The sequence below is a fragment of the Melozone crissalis genome, unplaced genomic scaffold (assembly GCF_028551555.1).
Source record: "Melozone crissalis strain CALT ecotype California unplaced genomic scaffold, PUWL_Pcris_2 ptg000520l_1, whole genome shotgun sequence".
NCBI lineage: Eukaryota > Metazoa > Chordata > Aves > Passeriformes > Passerellidae > Melozone > Melozone crissalis.
The window spans coordinates 74,777-94,740 of record NW_026536221.1 but is presented as its reverse complement, the minus strand read 5'-3'; the positions used below and the strand labels follow the sequence as shown (position 1 = coordinate 94,740).

Below are 19,964 nucleotides of genomic sequence, written 5' to 3'. Positions count from 1 at the left end.
GCCTCTTCCAACCTCATCCAATCCCATCCAACATCTTCCAACCTCCTCCAACTCAATCCCATCTCATCCATCCCTATCCATCCTCATCCAATCTCATCCAATCCCATCCAATCCCATCCAATCCCATCCCACCCCATCCAACCTCATCCCACCTCATCCCACCCCATCCCACCCCATCCAACCTCCTCCCACCCCATCCCACCTCATCCAACCTCCTCCCACCCCATCCCACCTCATCCCACCTCATCCAACCTCCTCCCACCTCATCCAACCTCATCCCACCCCATCCAACCTCATCCCCACCTCCTCCCACCTTCTCCCACCCCATCCCAATCTCACCCAATCTCATCCATCCCAATCCAATCCCATCCAACCTCCTCCAACCTCATCTAACCCCATCCATCCCAATCCATCCTCATCCAATCCCATCCATCCTCATCCAATCTCATCCAATCCCATCCATTCCCATCCAATCCCATCCAATCCCATCCAATCCCATCCAATCTCATCCAATCCCATCCATTCCCATCCATTCCCATCCAATCCCATCCAATCCCATCCAATCCCATCCAATCTCATCCAATCCCATCCAATCCCATCCAATCCCATCCAATCCCATCCAACCTCATCCAATCCCATCCAACTTCATCCAATCTCATCCAATCCCATCCATTCCCACCCAATCCCATCCAATCCCATCCAATCCCATCCATTCCATCCAATCCCATCCAACTTCATCCAATCTCATCCAATCCCATCCAATCCCATCCAACCTCATCCAATCCCATCCAATCTCATCCAATCCCATCCCATCTCATCCAATCTCATCCCGCCTCCTCCAACCCTATCCTACCTCATCCAGCCTCTTCCAACCTCATCCAATCCCATCCAACATCTTCCAACCTTCTCCAACTCAATCCCATCTCATCCATCCCTATCCATCCTCATCCAATCTCATCCAATCCCATCCAATCCCATCCAATCCCATCCAATCCCATCCAACCTCATCCAACCTCATCCAATCCCATCCAATCCCATCCAGTCTCATCCAACCTCATCCAACCTCATCCAATCCCATCCAATCCTGTCCAATCTCATCCAATCCCATCCAACCTCATCCAACCTCATCCAATCCCATCCAATCCCATCCAGTCCCATCCAATCCCATCCAATCTCATCCAATCCCATCCAATCCCATCCAATCCCATCCAACCTCATCCAATCCCATCCAATCCCGTCCAATCTCATCCAATCCCGTCCAATTTCGTCCAATCCCATCCAATCCCATCCAATCCCATCCAACCTCATCCAATCCATCCAATCCCATCCAATCTCATCCAATCCATCCAATCCCATCCAATCCCATCCAATCCCATGCAATCTCATCCAACCTCATCCAATCCCATCCAATACCATCCAATCTCGTCCAATCCCATCCAATCCCATCCAATCTCGTCCAATCACATCCAATCTCCTCCAACCTCATCCAATCCCATCCAATCCCATCCAACCTCATCCAACCTCAACCAATCCCATCCAACCTCCTCCAATCTCATCCAATCCCATCCAATCCCATCCATTCCCATCCAATCCCATCCATTTCCATCCAATCCCACCCAATCTCATCCAATCCCATCCAATCTCATCCAATCTCATCCCGCCTCCTCCAACCCCATCCTACCTCATCCAGCCTCTTCCAACCTCATCCAATCCCATCCAACATCTTCCAACCTCCTCCAACTCAATCCCATCTCATCCATCCCTATCCATCCTCATCCAATCTCATCCAATCCCATCCAATCCCATCCAATCCCATCCAATCCCATCCAACCTCATCCAACCTCATCCAATCCCATCCAATCCATCCAGTCTCATCCAACCTCATCCAACCTCATCCAATCCCATCCAATCCTGTCCAATCTCATCCAATCCCATCCAACCTCATCCAATCCCATCCAATCCCATCCAATCTCATCCAATCCCATCCAGTCCCATCCAATCCCATCCAATCCCGTCCAATCCCATCCAATCCCATCCAATCCCATCCAATCTCATCCAATCCCATCCAATCCCATCCAATTTCGTCCAATCCCATCCAATCCCATCCAATCCCATCCAATCTCATCCAATCCCATCCAATCCCATCCAATCTCGTCCAATCACATCCAATCTCCTCCAACCTCATCCAATCCCATCCAATCCCATCCAATCCCATCCAATCTCATCCAATCTCATCCCGCCTCCTCCAACCCCATCCTACCTCATCCAGCCTCTTCCAACCTCATCCAATCCCATCCAACATCTTCCAACCTCCTCCAACTCAATCCCATCTCATACATCCCTATCCATCCTCATCCAATCTCATCCAATCCCATCCAATCCCATCCAATCCTATCCAATCCCATCCATTCCCATCCAATCCCATCCAATCCCATCCAACTTCATCCAATCTCATCCAATCCCATCCAACCTCATCCAATCCCATCCAATCCCATCCAATCCCATCCAATCCCATCCAATCCCATCCAACTTCATCCAATCTCATCCAATCCCATCCAACCTCCTCCAAACCCATCCAATCTCATCCAATCCCATCCAATCTCATCCAACCTCATCCAATCTCATCTAATCCCATCCAATCCCATCCAACCTCATCCCACCTCCTCCAACCCCATCCCACCTCATCCAGCCTCTTCCAACCTCATCCAATCTCATCCATCCCAATACAACCTCATCCCACCTCCTCCAATCCCATCCAATCCCATCCAATCCCATCCAATCCCATCCAACCTCATCCAACCTCAACCAATCCCATCCAACCTCCTCCAATCTCATCCAATCCCAATCCAATCCCATCCATTCCCATCCAATCCCATCCATTCCCATCCAATCCCATCCAATCTCATCCAATCCCATCCAATCTCATCCAATCTCATCCAACCTCATCCAATCTCATCCCGCCTCCTCCAACCCCATCCTACCTCATCCAGCCTCTTCCAACCTCATCCAATCCCATCCAACATCTTCCAACCTCCTCCAACTCAATCCCATCTCATCCATCCCTATCCATCCTCATCCAATCCCATCCAATCCCATCCAATCCCATCCAATCCCATCCAATCCCATCCAACCTCCTCCAACCTCATCCAATCCCATCCAATCTCATCCAATCCCATCCAATCCCATCCAATCCCATCCAATCCCATCCAACCTCATCCAACCTCATCCAATCCCATCCAATCCCATCCAATCCTGTCCAATCTCATCCAATCCCATCCAATCCCATCCAATCCCATCCAATCTCATCCAATCCCATCCAATCCCATCCAATCTCATCCAACCTCATCCAACCTCATCCAATCCCATCCAATCCCATCCAATCCTGTCCAATCTCATCCAATCCCATCCAATCCCATCCAATCCCATCCAATCTCATCCAATCCCATCCAATCCCATCCAATTTCGTCCAATCCCATCCAATCCCATCCAATCCCATCCAACCTCATCCAATCCCATCCAATACCATCCAATCTCGTCCAATCCCATCCAATCCCATCCAATCTCGTCCAATCACATCCAATCTCCTCCAACCTCATCCAATCCCATCCAATCCCATCCAATCCCATCCAATCCCATCCAATCCCATCCAATCCCATCCAATCCCATCCAACCTCATCCAACCTCAACCAATCCCATCCAACCTCCTCCAATCTCATCCAATCCCATCCAATCCCATCCATTCCCATCCAATCCCATCCATTTCCATCCAATCCCACCCAATCTCATCCAATCCCATCCAATCTCATCCAATCTCATCCCGCCTCCTCCAACCCCATCCTACCTCATCCAGCCTCTTCCAACCTCATCCAATCCCATCCAACATCTTCCAACCTCCTCCAACTCAATCCCATCTCATCCATCCCTATCCATCCTCATCCAATCTCATCCAATCCCATCCAATCCCATCCAATCCCATCCAATCCCATCCAACCTCCTCCAATCTCATCCAATCCCATCCAATCTCATGCAATTCCATCCAATCCCATCCAGTCTCTTCCAACCTCATCCAATCTCATCCAATCCCATCCAATCTCATCCAATCTCATCCAATCTCATCCAATCCCATCCATTCCCATCCAATCCCATCCATTCCCATCCAATCCCATCCAGCCCCACCCAACCTCATCCCGCCTCCTCCAACCCCATCCCACCTCATCCAGCCTCTTCCAACCTCATCCAGTCATCAATCCCAAAGGACTTTTCCCACCCTCGGCAATTCCCAAATCTCCCCCGGGATTCACCTCCTGCTCGTTGTGCGCCCTCATGGCCTCGTTCCACCGGTTCCTGTTGCTCGTCAGCATCTCCCGCCGCTCCTCCTCCAACGTTTTCTGCGGAAAAATTGGGAATTGCGGGAATTCCACACCGGGATCCCCGGGAATGGGAACAACACTCCGGGGTCTCTCCCAAAGTCATTCCCAACCCCTCAGAGCTCCGGATTCCAACCTCACCCACCCAAATTTCATCCAAAACTCTGATTTTTTTTTTCTTTTCCCAAAAAATCCTGAAAAGAACGGATTTGCCTTTCCAAACAAGCTCGGGGTCTGCTGGTGGATAAAACCAGCAGTGGGAGATGAAAGAAACAATGGGAAGGATTCCACTGATTGATGGATGGAAAAAATATTTGATTTTAGAAATAAAGTTTGGGTTTGCTGATAAATTAAATTGGACATTGAAAGATGAAAGAAACAATGGGGAAGAAACCCCTTAAATTCAGTAAGAATTAAAAATGAAAAGGGAGGGTTATAAATTAGAGGGGAATCTTTGGGATCGGGGGTTTTGGGAAGTCTGAACCTCTCAAGTACCTCAGAAATGGGAAAAAAATCCTAAATTCAGTAAAAATTAGGAATTAAAGGGAAGGTTGCACATTAGAGGGAAAATCTCAGGAGTTTTGGGAAGTCTGAACCTCTCAAGCACCTCAGAAATGGGAAAAACATCCTAAATTTCATAAAAATTAAAAATTAAAAGGGAGGGTTGTACATTAGAGGGGAATCTTTGGGATCAGTTGTTTTGGGAAGTCAACCAATGGGGGAAAAACTCTAAATTCGATAAAAATTAAAAATGAAAAGGAAAGGTTATAAATGAGAGGGGAATCTTTGGGATCGGGGGTTTTGGGAAGTCTGAACCTCTCAAGTTCCCATCTCCCGCCGCTCCACCTCCAACGTTTTCTGTGGAAAAATTGGGAATTGCGGGAATTCCACACCGGGATCCCCGGGAATGGGAACAACACTCCGGGGTCTCTCCCAAAGTCCTTCCCAACCCCTCAGAGCTCTGGATTCCAACCTCAAATTTCATCCAAAACTCTGATTTTTTTTTTTCTTTTCCCAAAAAATCCTGAAAAGAACGGATTTGCCTTTCCAAACAAGCTCGGGGTCTGCTGGTGGATAAAACCAGCAGTGGGAGATGAAAGAAACAATGGGAAGGATTCCATTGATTGATGGATGGAAAAAAAATTTGATTTTAGAAATAAAGTTTGGGTTTGCTGAAAAATGAAATTAAATGTCAAAAGATGAAAGAAATAATGGGGAAGAAACCCCCTAAATTCAGTAAGAATTAAAAATTAAAAGGGGAATGAAATGAATGAAATGAATGAATGGAAATGAATGAATGAAAAATTAAAAATGAAAAGGGGAATGAATGAAAAGTTATAAATTAGAGGGGAGTCTTTGGGATCGGGGGTTTTGGGAAGTCAACCAATGGGGGAAAAAACCCTAAATTTGATAAAAATTAAAAATTAAAAGGAAAGGTTATAAATTAGAGGGAAATCTTTGGAATCGGGGGTTTTGGGAAGTCTGAACCTCTCAAGCACCTCAGAAATGGGAAAAAAAAAATCCTAAATTCCATAAGAATTCAAAATTAAAAGAATTTATATATATATAAAGCAAAACTATAAAATATATAAAAGATTATATATAAAAGAAAATATATAAAAGAATTTACATATATATGTAAAGCAAATATATAAAATATAGAAAAGAATGTATATATAAAAAATACATAAAAGAATTTATATCCATATGTATAAAATATATAAAAGTATATAAAAAGTAAATCTATAAAATAGATTTTAAAATGTATATATATATACAGCAAAAAAAAATACATAAAAGAATTTATATATATATAAAGCAAACGTAAAAAATAAGTAAAAGAATTTATATCTGTATAAAAATCAAATATTTAAATATATAAAAGAATTTTTTATATATATAAAGCAAATCTATAAAATATGTAAAAGAATTCTTATATAAATATATATAGGAAATCTATAAAATATATAAAAGAATTTATATATATATAAAAACTGAATATATAAATATATAAAAGAATTTTTATATATATATGCAGCAAATCTATAGGATATATAAAATAATTTATATATATAAATAAATATATATAAAATATAAAAGAATTTATATATATATAAAGGAATGTATAAAATATAAAAATGAATATATATAAAATATATAAAAGAATTTATATAGATATAAAAATTGAATATATAAATATATAAAAGAATTTTTATATATATATGCAGCAAATCTAAAAGATATATAAAATAATTTATATACATAAATAAATATATATACATATATAAAATAATTTATATATTTATACAAAGGAATGTATAAAATATATAAAAGAATATATATAAAATATATAAAAGAATTTATATATATATAAATATATAAAAGAATTTTTATATATATATGTAGCAAATCTATAAGATATATAAAATAATTTATATATATAAAAATATATATAAATATATAAAATTATATATATATATAAAGGAATGGATAAAATATATAAAAGAATATATATAAAATATATAAAATAATTTATATATATATAAATATATAAAATAATTTTTATATATATAAAAAGCAAATTTATAAAATATATAAAAGAATTTATAAATATAAATCAAGCCAATATATAAAATATATAAAAGAATAAAGAAAAAAGGAGACTCCTGTCTCCTTTTTGAACATAAACCTCTGGTGTTTGTGGATTAATTTTCCCAAAAATCCGGAAACCAAATCAATTTTCCCCTTTTCCCCGTTGTTCCCATTTCCCCCGTTTTTCCCATTTTCCCGTTGTCCCGGGACTGGGGCACCTCGATGTGCCGGAGGTGGTGCCGGTAGGATTTGAGCATGGACCGCGTTTGTTCCTCCATCCTCTCCAGGAGCACCCGGGTGGCCTCGGCCTGCTCGCGCAGGGTCTGCTCGTACAGCGCGTCCCTGGCCTTCAGCTCCTGGAAAAACACGGGAAAGGAGCCGGGAATTACGGGAATGCTCAGGGGATGCGAAGGGAATGCGCAGGGAATGCTCAGGGAATGCTCAGGGAATGCTCAGGGAATGCGCAGGGAATGCTCAGGGAATGTTCAGGGAATGCTCAGGGGATGCTCAGGGAATGCTCAGAGAATGCTCAGGGAATGCTCAGGGAATGCTCAGGGAATGCACAGGGAATCCTCAGGGAATGCACAGGGAATCCTCAGGGGATTCTCGGGGAAAGGGCAGGACGCAGAATTATCGTGGACTGGATGGGAAGGGAATTCAAGGATCATCCAATTCCAACCCCGCGATCACAGCGTGAACCAAACTTTCTTTGGATGCTCCCAAAGATTCTTTGGGAATCCCTTCCCAAGATCCCACCATCCCAAACTCCCCTTTCCCACTGGAAGCCATTCCCTGCCTCCTGCCCCTCCAGCCTTCACCCCAAATCCCAGCTCTCCTTTCCCTCTGGAAAAGGCTCCAAGGATTCCCTGGATCCTTCCCTGATCCAGCTGCACATTCCCAGCTCTCCCAGCCTGGCGTTGGATCCAGCCCCATCCTGATTCCTCCTTGAGAAGGAATTTTGGGATCCAGGGGCTTCACTGGGAGTTCAGGACTCCAGGAAGGGTCTCCCTTCCCTTTTCCATTCCTAAATTCCATAAAAATCCCTCGGGATGGATCCTGAGTGCCCTTGATCCCAGAATCCTGGAATGGTTTGGGATGGGATCCATGGACCTTCAATCCCATCCCAGGGACACTTCCCACCATCCCAGGGTGATCCTAATCCACCCTTGGACGCTCCCAGGGATTCTCTGGGAATTCCAGCCCAGCCAGGAATCCCTTCCCAAGATCCCACCATCCCAAGCTCCCCTTTCCCACTGGAAGCCATTCCCTGCCTCCTGCCCCTCCACCCTTCATCCCAAATCCCAGCTCTCCTGGAGCCCCTTTGGGATGGGGAAGCGGCTCCAAGGATTCCCTGGATCCTCCCCTGATCCAGCTGCACGTTCCCGGCTCTCCCGGCCCGGATCCACACCCCCTGCTCCCAGAATTCCCAGGGCACCTCCTGGAGCTCCTGGATGAGCTGGTTCTTCCTGGCCAGGAGCTGCTCGCACTCCTGGCGCTGCTGCTCCAGCAGCTCCCACAGCTCCTGCGGCGCCTTCAGCTCCCCCGCCAGGCCCCACCTGGAGTTGATCTCCACCAGCTTCTGCGTGCCGTGCTCGGCGTCCGCCTCCAGCTTCTCCAGCCTGAGGGAACACAGGGAGCCAGGGAGATGGGACAGGGCTGGAAGTGCTCCAGACATGGGGTTCTTCCCTTCCCTGATTCCTTTCCATGAATCCCTTCCCGTCCCTGAATCCCTTTCCTCCTCTGAATTCCTTTCCTTCCCTGAATCCCTTCCATGAATCCCTTCCCGTCCCTGAATCCCTTTCCTCCTCTGAATTCCTTTCCTTCCCTGAATCCCTTCCATGAATCCCTTCCCGTCCCTGAATCCCTTTCCTCCCCTAAATCCTTGCCGTGAATCCTTCTCCTTCCCTAAATTCCCTTCCTTCCCTAAATTCCCTTCCTTCCATTAATCCCTTTCCTAAATCCCTTCCCTGGATTCCCTCCCTAAAATACCTTTCCTTCCCTTCCCTAAATCCCTTTCATTCTCTAAGTCCCTTCCTTAAATCCATTCCCTATGTCCCTTCCTAAAATCCCTTTCCTGAATCCCTTTCCTCTCCCTAAATCCCTTCCATCAATCTCCTCCCTAAATCTCTTCTCTGAATCAATTCTCTTCCCTAAATTCCTTCCCTAAATCCCTCTCCTTCCCTAAATCCCCTCCCTGAATCCCTTTCCTAAATCTCTTCCCTAAATCCCTTCCCTTAAACCCTTTCCTAAATCCATTCCCTGAATCCCTTCCCTAAATCCCTTTCCTTCCCTGAATTCCTTTCCTTCCTTAAATCCTTTCCTTAAAATCCCTTTCCACCCCTTCTCTAAATCTCTTTCCTACATCCCTTCCATGAATTCCTCCCCTAAATCCCTTCCCTTCCCTAAATCCCCTCCCGAAAATCCTTTCCCTAAATTCCCTCCCTAAAATCCCTTCCCTAAATCCCTTCCCTAAATTCTTTCCCTAAATCCATTCCCTAGATCCCCTCCCTAAAATCCCTTTCCTCCCCTAAATCCCTTCCCTAAATCCATTTCCTAAATCGCTTCCATTAATTCCTTCCCTGAATCCCTTCCCGAAATCTCCTCCCCAAAATTCCTTCCCTAAATCTCTTCCCTAAATCCCCTCCCTAAAATCTCTTCCCCTCCATAAATCCCTTCCTTAAATCCCTTCCCTGAATCCCCTTCCTAAATCTCTTCCCTAAAACCCTTTCCTAAATCCATTACCTAAATAATCACTTCCCTGAATTCCCTTCCTTCTGTAAATCCCTTTCCTTTCCTTTCCTTTCCTTTCCTTTCCTTTCCTTTCCTTTCCTTTCCTTTCCTTTCCTTTCCTTTCCTTTCCTTTCCTTTCCTTTCCTTTCCTTTCCTTTCCTTTCCTTTCCTTTCCTTTCCTTCCCTTCCCTTCCCTTCCCTTCCCTTCCCTTCCCTTCCCTTCCCTTCTTCTCCCTGAATCCCTTTCCTGAATCCCTTCCCTAAATCCCATCCCTACAATCATTCTCTTCCCTAAATCCCCTCCCTAAACTCCCTTCCTTAAATCCATTCCCTAAATCCATTCCCTAAATCCCTTACATGAATCCCTTCCCTGACTCCCTTCCCTAAATCTGTTCCCTAAAATCCCTCTTCTTCCCTAAATCCCTTCCCTAAATCCCTTCCCTAAATTTCCTTCCTTCCCAAAATCTCTTCCCTGAATCTCTTCCCTATATCTCTTCTACAAAATCCTTTCCCAAATCCATTCCCTAAATCCCTTCCATTAATTCCTTCCCTAAATCCATTCCCTAAAACCCTTCCCTAAATTCATTCCCAAAATCCCCTCCCTAGATCCCTTCCCAAAATCCCTTTCCTAAATCTCTTTCCTTCCCTGAATCCCTTCCCTGAATCCCTTCCCTGAATCCCTTCCCTAAATCTGTTCCCTAAATCACTTCCTTAAATCCCTTCCCTAAATCCCTTCCCTAAATCCCTTTCCTAAATCCATTCCCTGAATCCCCTCACTATTATCCTTTCCTAAATTCATTCCCTAAATCCCTTCCATGAATCCCTTCCCTTCCCTGAATCCCTTCCATTAATTCCTTCCCTAAATCCCTTTCCTAAACCCCTTTCCTTCCCTAAATTCCTTCCCTAAAACAATTTTCTTTCCCTAAATCCATTCCCTGAATCCCTTCCCTGAATCCCTTCCCTAAATCTGTTCCCTAAATCACTTCCTTAAATCTCTTCCCTAAAACCCTTTCCTAAATCCATTCCCTAAACCCCTTTCCTACCCTAAATCCCTTTCCCTAAATCCTTTCCATGAATCCCTTCCCTAAAATCCCTTCCCTAAATCCATTCTCTAAATCTCTTCCCTAAATCCCTTTCCTTCCCTAAATCCGTTCCCAAAATCCCTTCCATGAATTCCTTCCCTGAATCCCTTTCCTAAACCCCTTTCCTTCCCTAAAACAATTTTCTTACCCTAAATCCATTCCCTGAATCCCTTCCCTAAATCCATTCCTTAAATCCCTTCCCTAAAACCCTTTCCTAAATTCATTTCCTAAATCTCTTCTGTGAACTCCTTCCCTAAATCCATTCCCTAAATTCTTTCCCTAAATCCCTTCCCTTCCCTAAATCCCTCCCCTAAATCTCTTTCCTTTCCTGAATTCCTCTCCTTCCCTAAATCCCTTCCCTGAATTCCTTCCATTAATCCCTTCCATGAATCCCTTCCCTAAATCCCTTTCCTTCCCTGAATCCCGGGAGCACGGATTCGGTGTTTCCTGATGGAAAAGCAGGATGGGACCACCCAGGAATGATCCTGGCGGGGATCAGGGAATTCCAGAGGGTGGAAAAACCTTTGGAAAACCCCAGCAGCAAAAAAATTCCACTGCCAGAGCAGGACGGGCGGGGCCTTTCCTGGAATGGGCTGAGGAATTCCAAGAAGGAATTCCAGGATGGCTTGGGATGGGATTTGTGGAGCTTCAATCCCATCCCATTCCAACCCAACGATCCAAGAGTGATCCCAAACCTTTCCTGGGACGCTCCCAGGGGTTCTCTGGGAATCCCAGCCCAGCCAGGAATCCCTTCCCAAGATCCCACCATCCCAAGCTCCCCTTTCCCACTGGAAGCCATTCCCTGCCTCCTGCCCCTCCATCCTTGCCCAAATCCCAGCTCTCCTTTCCCTCTGGAAAAGGCCCCAAGGATTCCCTGGATCCTTCCCTGATCCAGCTGCACATTCCCAGCTCTCCCAGCCTGGCGTTGGATCCAGCCCCATCCCGACTCCTCCTTGAGAAGGAATTTTGGGATCCAGGGGTTTCACTGGGAATTCAGGACTCCAGGGAGGGTCTCCCTTCCCTTTTCCATCCCTGAATTCCATAAAAATCCCTCGGGATGGATCCTGAGCATCCTTGATCCCAGAATCCCGGAATGGTTTGGGGTGGGATCCATGGACCTTCAATCCCATCCCAGGGACCCTTCCCACCATCCCAGGGTGATCCAAACCCACCCTTGGACACTGCCAGGGATCCTCTGGGAATTCCCTGGGAGTTCAGGACTCCAGGAAAGATCTCCTTTCCCTTTTCCATCCCCAAATTCCATAAAAGTCTCTTGGGATGGATCCTGAGTGTCCTTGATCCCAGAATCCCGGAATGGTTTGGGATGAGATCCGTGGACCTTCAATCCCATCCTATTTCCACCCCACCATCCCAGAATGATCCAACCTTTCCTTGCACACTGCCAGGGATTCTCTGGGAATTCCAGCCCAGCCGGGAATTCCTCCCCAAGATCCCACCATCCCAAGCTCCCCTTTCCCACTGGAAGCCATTCCCTGTTTCCCACCCCTCCATCCCATTCCCAAATCCATCTCCACCTCTCCAAGAAACCTCCGGAAAACTCCCCCAAACCACCTGGGCCAGGTGGGATTTGGGACCTCGTCACGGGCCGGGATTTCCCATGGGAATCCGGCAGAATTCCCAAAATCCCAAGCTCACCTCCTGCGCTTGTCCTGCCTGTCCTTTTCCCGCCGCTGCGATTCCCGGAGGTCGGATTCCACCTGGACGTTGGTCAGCAGCTGCGTCCCGTGGAAAAGGAGCTTGGCCAGGGCCTGCCGGGAAAGGGACATCCCGGGAATTTGGGCTTGGAACGCACCAATCCCGGAGCTTTCCCATCCATGGGATGGGTGGGGATCCAAGTCCAAGGAGCCCGGTCAAATCCCAATCCCTCAAGGATCCCGAAATCCCTTTCTTTGCCTAAATCCCTTCCCTGAATCCCATCCCATAGTCTCATTCTGGAATCCCACCCCATAATTCCATAATCCCATCCCATAATCCCATCCTGGAATCTCTTCCTGGGATCCCATCCCAGAATCCCATCCTGAAATCCCTTCCCAGAATCCCTTCCGAGGATCCCATCCCAAAATCCCATCTGTGAATCCTATCCCATCTCATCATCCCATAATCCTTTCCCATAGTCCCATCCCATAATCCCATCCTGGAATCCCATCCCAAAATCCCATGACAGAATCCCATCCCACATCCCCATCCCATAATCCCATCCTGGAATCCCATCCCAGAATTCCATCCTGGAATCTCATCCCATCCCATAATCCCAGAATCCCTTCCCATAATCCCATCACGGATTCCCATTCCATAGTTCCATAATTCCATCCCAGAATCCCATAATCCCATCCCATAATCTCATCCTGGAATTCCTTCCTGGAATCCCATCCCATAATCCTTTCCCGGAATTACATCCCATAATCCCATCCCATCCCATAATCCCATCCCAGAATCCCATAATCCTATCCCAGAATCCCATCCTGGAATTCCATCCCAGAATCTCAGAATTCCATCCCAAAATTCCATCCTGAAATCCCACCCCAAAATCCCATCCCATAATCCCATGACATAGTCCCATCCTGGAATCCCATCCCATAATCCCATAATCCCATCCTGGAATCCCATCCCATAATACCATAATCCCATAATCCCATAATCCCATCCTGGAATCCCATCCCAGAATCCCATCTCAGAATCCCATCCTGGCATCTCATCCCATCCCATAATCCCATAATCCCATCCTGGAATCCCATCCTGGAATCCCACCCCATAATCCCATCCTATACCCCATCCCATAATCCCCTCCCATAATCCCATCCTGGAATCCTGCCCATAATCCCATCCCAGAATCCCATTCTGGAATCCCATCCCGGAATCCCATCCCATATCCCCATCCTATAATCCCATCCTGGAATCCCACCCCATAATCCCATCCCATATCCCCATCCTATAATCCCATCCTGGAATCCCACCCCACAATCCCATCCCGGAATCCCATCCCAGAATCCCATCCTGGAAACCCATCCCAGAATCCCTTCCTGGAATTCCATCCCATAATCCCATCCCATAATCCCACTCCAGAATCTCATCCCAGAGTCCCTTCCTGGAATCCTGCCCCATAATCCCATCCTGGAATTGCATCCCAGAATCCCATCCCAAAATCCCACAATCCCATCCCATAATCCCATCTCAGAACCCCATCCCAGAATCCCATCCAATCCCAGAATCCTCGTTTAAGGTTGGAAAAGCCCAACCATTTCCAGTACCAAGGATCCAGCCCCAATCCCAGTCCTGGGGAGTTCCTGTCCCGGTTTTTGGCCCCAAAAGGAGGAAAACCAGGGATAAGAAAGGATCCAAGAGGAGATTCCCGTTGGATCCCAAATCCTGATCCTAAGGTGATCTTCTCCCTTTTTTTTTGTCTCATCTCTCCCGGTTGTTGGCCCAAAAAGGAGGAAAACCACGGATAAGAAAGGATCCAAGAGGAGATTCCCAATGGATCTCAAGGATCTGGCCCAAATTCCCACTCTGGAGTTTCCCTCCCGGTTTTTGGTCCAAAAAGGAGGAAAACCAGGGATAAGAAAGGATCCAAGAGGAGATTCCCGTTGGATCCCAAATCCCAGTCCTGGGGAGTTTCTCTCCCGGTTTTTGGCCCAAAAAGGAGGAAAACAAGGGATAAGGAGGGATCCAAGAGGAGATTCCCATCGGATCCCAAATCCCGGTCCTGGAGAAATTTTTTGTCCCACCAAGGGAACGCCAAGGAGGAAAACACGGAACAAGGATGGATCCAAGAGGAGATTCCCATTGGATCCCAAATCCCACTCCTGGGGAGTTTCTCTCTTGGATTTTTGTCCCACCAAGGGAACGCCAAGGATCAAAACAAGGGATAAGGATGCATCCAAGAGGAGATTCCCATCGGATCCCAAATCCCGGTCCTAAAATGTTCTTCTCCCATTTTTTTGTGTCCCATCAAGGAGAAACCAAGGAGAAAAAACATGGAACAAGGAGGGGATTCAAGAGGAAATTCCTAACTGATCCTGATGATCCAGCCCAATCCCAGTCCTGGGGAGTTTCTCTCCCGGTTTTTGGCCCAAAAAGGAGGAAAACCAGGGATAAGGATGGATCCAAGAGGAGATTCCCATTGGATCCCAACTCCCAGTCTTGAGGAGTTTCTCTCCCAGTTTTTTGTCCCATCAAAGGGGACACTAAGGATCAAAACAAGGGATAAGGAGGGATCCAAGAAGAAAATTCCCATTAGATCCCACATCCCGGTCCTGCTGAATTTCTCTCCCAAGTTTTTGTCCCATCAAGGGGACACCAAGAAGGAAAACATGGAACAAGGGTGGATCCAAGAAGAGATTCCCATTGGATCCCAAATCCTGGTCCTGGGGAGGTTTTCTCCTGGATTTTTGTCCCATCAATGGGACACCAAGGAGGAAAACGCGGAACAAGGAGGGATCCAAGAGGAAATTCCCACCGGATCCCAAATCCCGGTCCTGGGAAGTTTCTGTCCCGGTTTTTTGGCCCATAAAGGAGGAAAACAAGGGATAAGGAGGGATCCAGGAGGAGATTCCCAATGGATCTCAAGGATCTGGCCCAAATTCCCGCTCTGGAGTTTCTCTCCCGGTTTTTGGCCCAAAAAGGAGGAAATCCAGGGATAAGGAGGGATCCAAGAGGAAATTCCCATCGGATCCCAAATCCCAGTCCTGGGGAGTTTCTCTCCCGGTTTTTGGCCCAAAAAGGAGGAAAACAAGGGATAAGGAGGGATCCAAGAGGAGATTCCCATCAGATCCCAAATCCCGGTCCTAAAATGTTCTTCTCCCATTTTTTTGTGTCCCATCAAGGAGAAACCAAGGAGAAAAACATGGAACAAGGAGGGGATTCAAGAGGAAATTCCTAACTGATCCTGATGATCCAGCCCAATCCCAGTCCTGGGGAGTTTCTCTCCCGGTTTTTGGCCCAAAAAGGAGGAAAACCAGGGATAAGGATGGATCCAAGAGGAGATTCCCATTGGATCCCAACTCCCAGTCTTGAGGAGTTTCTCTCCCAGTTCTTTGTCCCATCAAAGGGGACACTAAGGATCAAAACAAGGGATAAGGAGGGATCCAAGAGGAAATTCCCATTGGATCCCACATCCCGGTCCTGCTGAATTTCTCTCCCAAGTTTTTGTCCCATCAAGGGGACACCAAGAAGGAAAACATGGAACAAGGGTGGATCCAAGAAGAGATTCCCATTGGATCCCAAATCCTGGTCCTGGGGAGGTTTTCTCCTGGATTTTTGTCCCATCAATGGGACACCAAGGAGGAAAACGCGGAACAAGGAGGGATCCAAGAGGAAATTCCCACCGGATCCCACATCCCGGTCCTGGGAAGTTTCTGTCCCGGTTTTTGGCCCATAAAGGAGGGAATCCAGGGATAAGGAGGGATCCAGGAGGAGATTCCCAATCCCTCCTCACCCTCTCGGTCTCCTCGACCAGCTTCAGGCTCTTCCCCTTCTCCTCCTCCTCCGCCTGCTCCTCGTCCTGCTCCACCTTCTCTCCAAGCGCTTCCCTGGCAGGGAAACGGGGAAAATTTGGATTATTTTTATTATTATTATTACTATTATTGTTGTTGTTATTGTTATTATTGTTGTTATTGTTAATAATAACAACAACAACAATAATAGTAGCAACAATAATATTTTAATATATCAATATAAATTTAATTCAATTAATGCAAATATATAAAATGTATCTATAATAAATATCATATCATATCTTATCATATCATATCATATTCATATTAATTTAATTATTAAAAACTTTTATATGAATGGATTTGGGATGGGTTTGGAGCCCTGGGAATGGTCCTGAGCCCTGGGGATGGATTTGGGATGGATCCTGAGCCTTGGATTGGGTTTGGGATGGATCCTGAGCCTTTGGGATGGATCCTGAGCCTGGGATTTGGTTTGGGATCAATCCTGAGCCTGGGGTTGGGTTTGAGACAGATCCTGAACCTGGGATTTGGTCTAGGATGGATCCTGAGCCTTTGGAATTTGGTCTGGGATGGATCTTGAGCCTGAGACTGGGTTTGGGAGGGATCCTGAAACTTTGGGATTGGGTTTGGGATGGATCCTGAGGCTTTGGGATGGATCCTGAGCCCTGGGAATGGATTTGGGATGGGTTTGGAGCCCCGGGAATGGTCCTGAGCACTGGGGATGGATTTGGGATGGATCCTGAGCCTCTGGGATGGATCCAGAGCCTGGGATTGGGTTTGGGATGGATCCTGAGCCTTTGGGATTGATCCTGAGTCTGGGATTTTGTTTGAAATGGATCCTGAGCCTGGGATGGATCCTGAGCCCGGGATTTGATTTGGGACAGACCCTGAGTTCTGGGAATGGATTTGGGATGGATCCTGAGCCTGGGATTTGGTTTGGATGGAGCCTGAGCACAGGGAATGGATTTGGGATGGGTTTGGATCCCTGGGAATGGTCCTGAGCCCTGAGGTTGGATTTGGGATGGATCCTGAGCCTGGGATTTGGTCTGGGATGAATCCCAAACCCGGGACTGGCTTTGGGATGGATCCCAATTCTTTGGGATGGACTCTGGGCCTGGGATTTGGTTTGGAATGGATCCTGAGCCTGGGACTGGGACTCGGATGGATTTTGAGCTTTGGGAATTGTTCCGAGCACTGGGGATGGATTTGGGATGGATCCTGAAACTTTGGGATGGATCCTGAGCCTTTGGGACTGGGTCTGAGATGGATCCTGAGCCTGAGATTGCATTTGAGATGGATCCTGAGCCTGGGATTGGGATGGATCTTGAGCCTAGGATTGGGTCTGGAATGGATCCTAGGCCTTTGGGACGGAGCCTGAGCCCTGGGAATGGATTTGGGATGGGCTTGGAGCCTCGGGAATGGTCCTGAGCACTGGGGATGGATTTGGGATGGATCCTGAGCCTCTGAGATGTATCCTGAGCCTCTGGGATTGGAACTGGGATTGATCCTGAGACTTTGGGGTGGATCCTGAGCCAAGGATTGGGATGGATCCTGACCCTGGGATTGTGTTTGGGATGGATCCAGAGGCTGGGATTGGGTTTGGGATGGGTTTGGAGCCCCGGGAATGGTCCTGAGCACTGGGGATGGATTTGGGATGGATCCTGAAACTTTGGGATGGATCTTGAGCTCTGGGATTGGGTCTGAGATGGATCCTGAGCCTGGATTAGGATTGGGATGGATCCTGAGTTCTGGGATTGGATTTGGGATGGATCCAGAGTGCTGGGAATGTCCCTGAGCCCCTGGGATGTGTTTGGGAGGGATCCCAAGCCTGGGACTGGGTTTTGGGATGGATCCTGAGCCCGGGACTCGCTTTGGGATGGACTCTGAGTTCTGGGAATGTTCCTGATTCCCCGGGATGGGTTTGGGACGGATCTCGAGCCCCGGTTCCGATTCTGAGCCCCAGCTTTGGGGTCGGTTCCTGTTATCGGCCCAGTTTGGGGCGGGGACCCCCCACCACCCCCTTCCCTCTGGAAAACCGGGAATGGGGCCCCGGCCTTCCCCGTTCCTCACCGGCGCCGGGCATCGATGCGGTTCCGGCGGGCGGCGATTCGCTGCTGCAGCTGCCAATCCGCTCTGGAACCGGCACGGGAACCGGGACCGATACCGGCATCGGGAACGGCATCGGTACCGGCATCGGGAACGGGACCGGGAACGGCGTCGAGAACGGCATCGGGAACGGGACCGGGACCGGCATCGGGACCGGGACCGGGACCGGGACCGGGACCGGGACCGGGACGGGGAGCGGAATCGGGATCGGGAAACGGCACCGGGACCGGTACCGGGATCAGCACCGGGATCCGGCTCGGGACGGACTTTAGGATCGAGCTCAGGCTCCGGTTCGGGCTCCGCGGGCTCCACGCTCGGGCCTGGACCCACCCCGTCCGCCCCCGGCTCCATGAGCACACCGGGGCGCAGGTTGCGCCTCCGTTACCGCGCATGCGCGGCTCCCGTTACCCCGGCAACGGCTGATGCGCGGCGCTCACTGCGCATGCGCGTACCCTGAGCGTCCCCCCGTTGCCGAGCAACGGGTGTGTCATCACCTGCGCGGGGCCGCGCATGCGCGGTGGCGCTTCCCGTTGCTTGGCAACGGCGGGAGCATCATGCCCCCCCTCCCCCCCTCCGCTCCCAAATTTTCCAAATTTTCCCGGCGCGTTTTTCGTGGGAAACAGCGGGAAAAAGGCACCGGGAGAGCTCCTACCGCTCCTTCCCGCCGGATCCGGGAGATGGGAACGGGGTTGGAGTGAGGGGAGGGGCTGGGAGGGAATTCCCACAGAATTCCTGGGAATGTCCGAGGAAAGGTTGGAGCACCCTGGGATTGGGGTTGGGATTGAAAGTCCATGGATCCATTCAAAAAAATTCCGGGATTCTGGCATCGAGGACACTCAGGATCCATCCCGAGGGGATTTTTTATGGAATTCGGGGATGGAAAAGGGAAGGGAGACCCTTCCTGGAGTCCCCCAATTCCCAGTGAAAACCCCTGGATCCCGAAATTCCTTCACAAGGAGGAGTCTGATGGGAATGGATCCCGAGCCTATGACTGGGGGAGCTGAAATGGAGGGAATTCCCTGGGAAAGGGGAACTTGGGATTTTGGGATCTTGGGAAGGGATTCCTGGCTGGGCTGGAATTCCCAGAGAATCCCTGGCAGTGTCCAAGGGTGGATTTGGAGCACCCTGGGATGGTGGGAAGTGTCCCTGGGATGGGATTGAAGGTCCATGGATCCCATCCCAAACCATCCCGGGATTCTGGGATCAAGGACACTCAGGATCCATCCCGAGGGATTTTTATGGAATTCAGGGATGGAAAAGGGAAGGGAAACCCTTCCTGGAGTCCTGAATTCCCAGAGAATTTCCTGAATCCTGAAATTCCTTCTCAAGGAGGAGTTGGGATGGGGCTGGATCCAACGCCAGGCTGGGAGAGCTGGGAATGTGCAGCTGGATCAGGGGAGGATCCAGGGAATCCTTGGGGCCTTTTCCAGAGGGAAATTTGGGATTCCAGAGCCGGGATTTGGGATTTGGGGTGAAGGCTGGAGGGGCAGGAGGCAGGGAATGGCTTCCAGTGGGAAAGGGGAGCTTGGGATGGTGGGATCTTGGGAAGGGATTCCTGGCTGGGCTGGGATTCCCAGAGAATCCCTGGCAGTGTCCCAGGACAGAGATCCCAC

At 48.1% G+C, this 19,964-nt stretch overlaps 1 protein-coding gene across 1 annotated transcript; it reads right to left on the bottom strand.

Annotated features, from left to right (window-relative positions):
* Window positions 1–4,301: 4,301 nt before the first annotated feature.
* On the bottom strand, window positions 4,302–18,743 carry LOC128950233 (dynein regulatory complex protein 1-like; the record flags this gene model as incomplete). The annotated part of the gene is made up of 6 exons (XM_054295115.1): window positions 18,316–18,743; window positions 16,227–16,320; window positions 12,428–12,540; window positions 8,395–8,578; window positions 7,178–7,315; window positions 4,302–4,388 (listed from the first exon to the last, which is right to left on the bottom strand). Coding segments are annotated over exons 1-6 (1,044 nt in total), but the record flags the coding sequence as incomplete, so codon positions are not given.
* Between the last annotated feature and the right edge of the window lie 1,221 nt (window positions 18,744–19,964).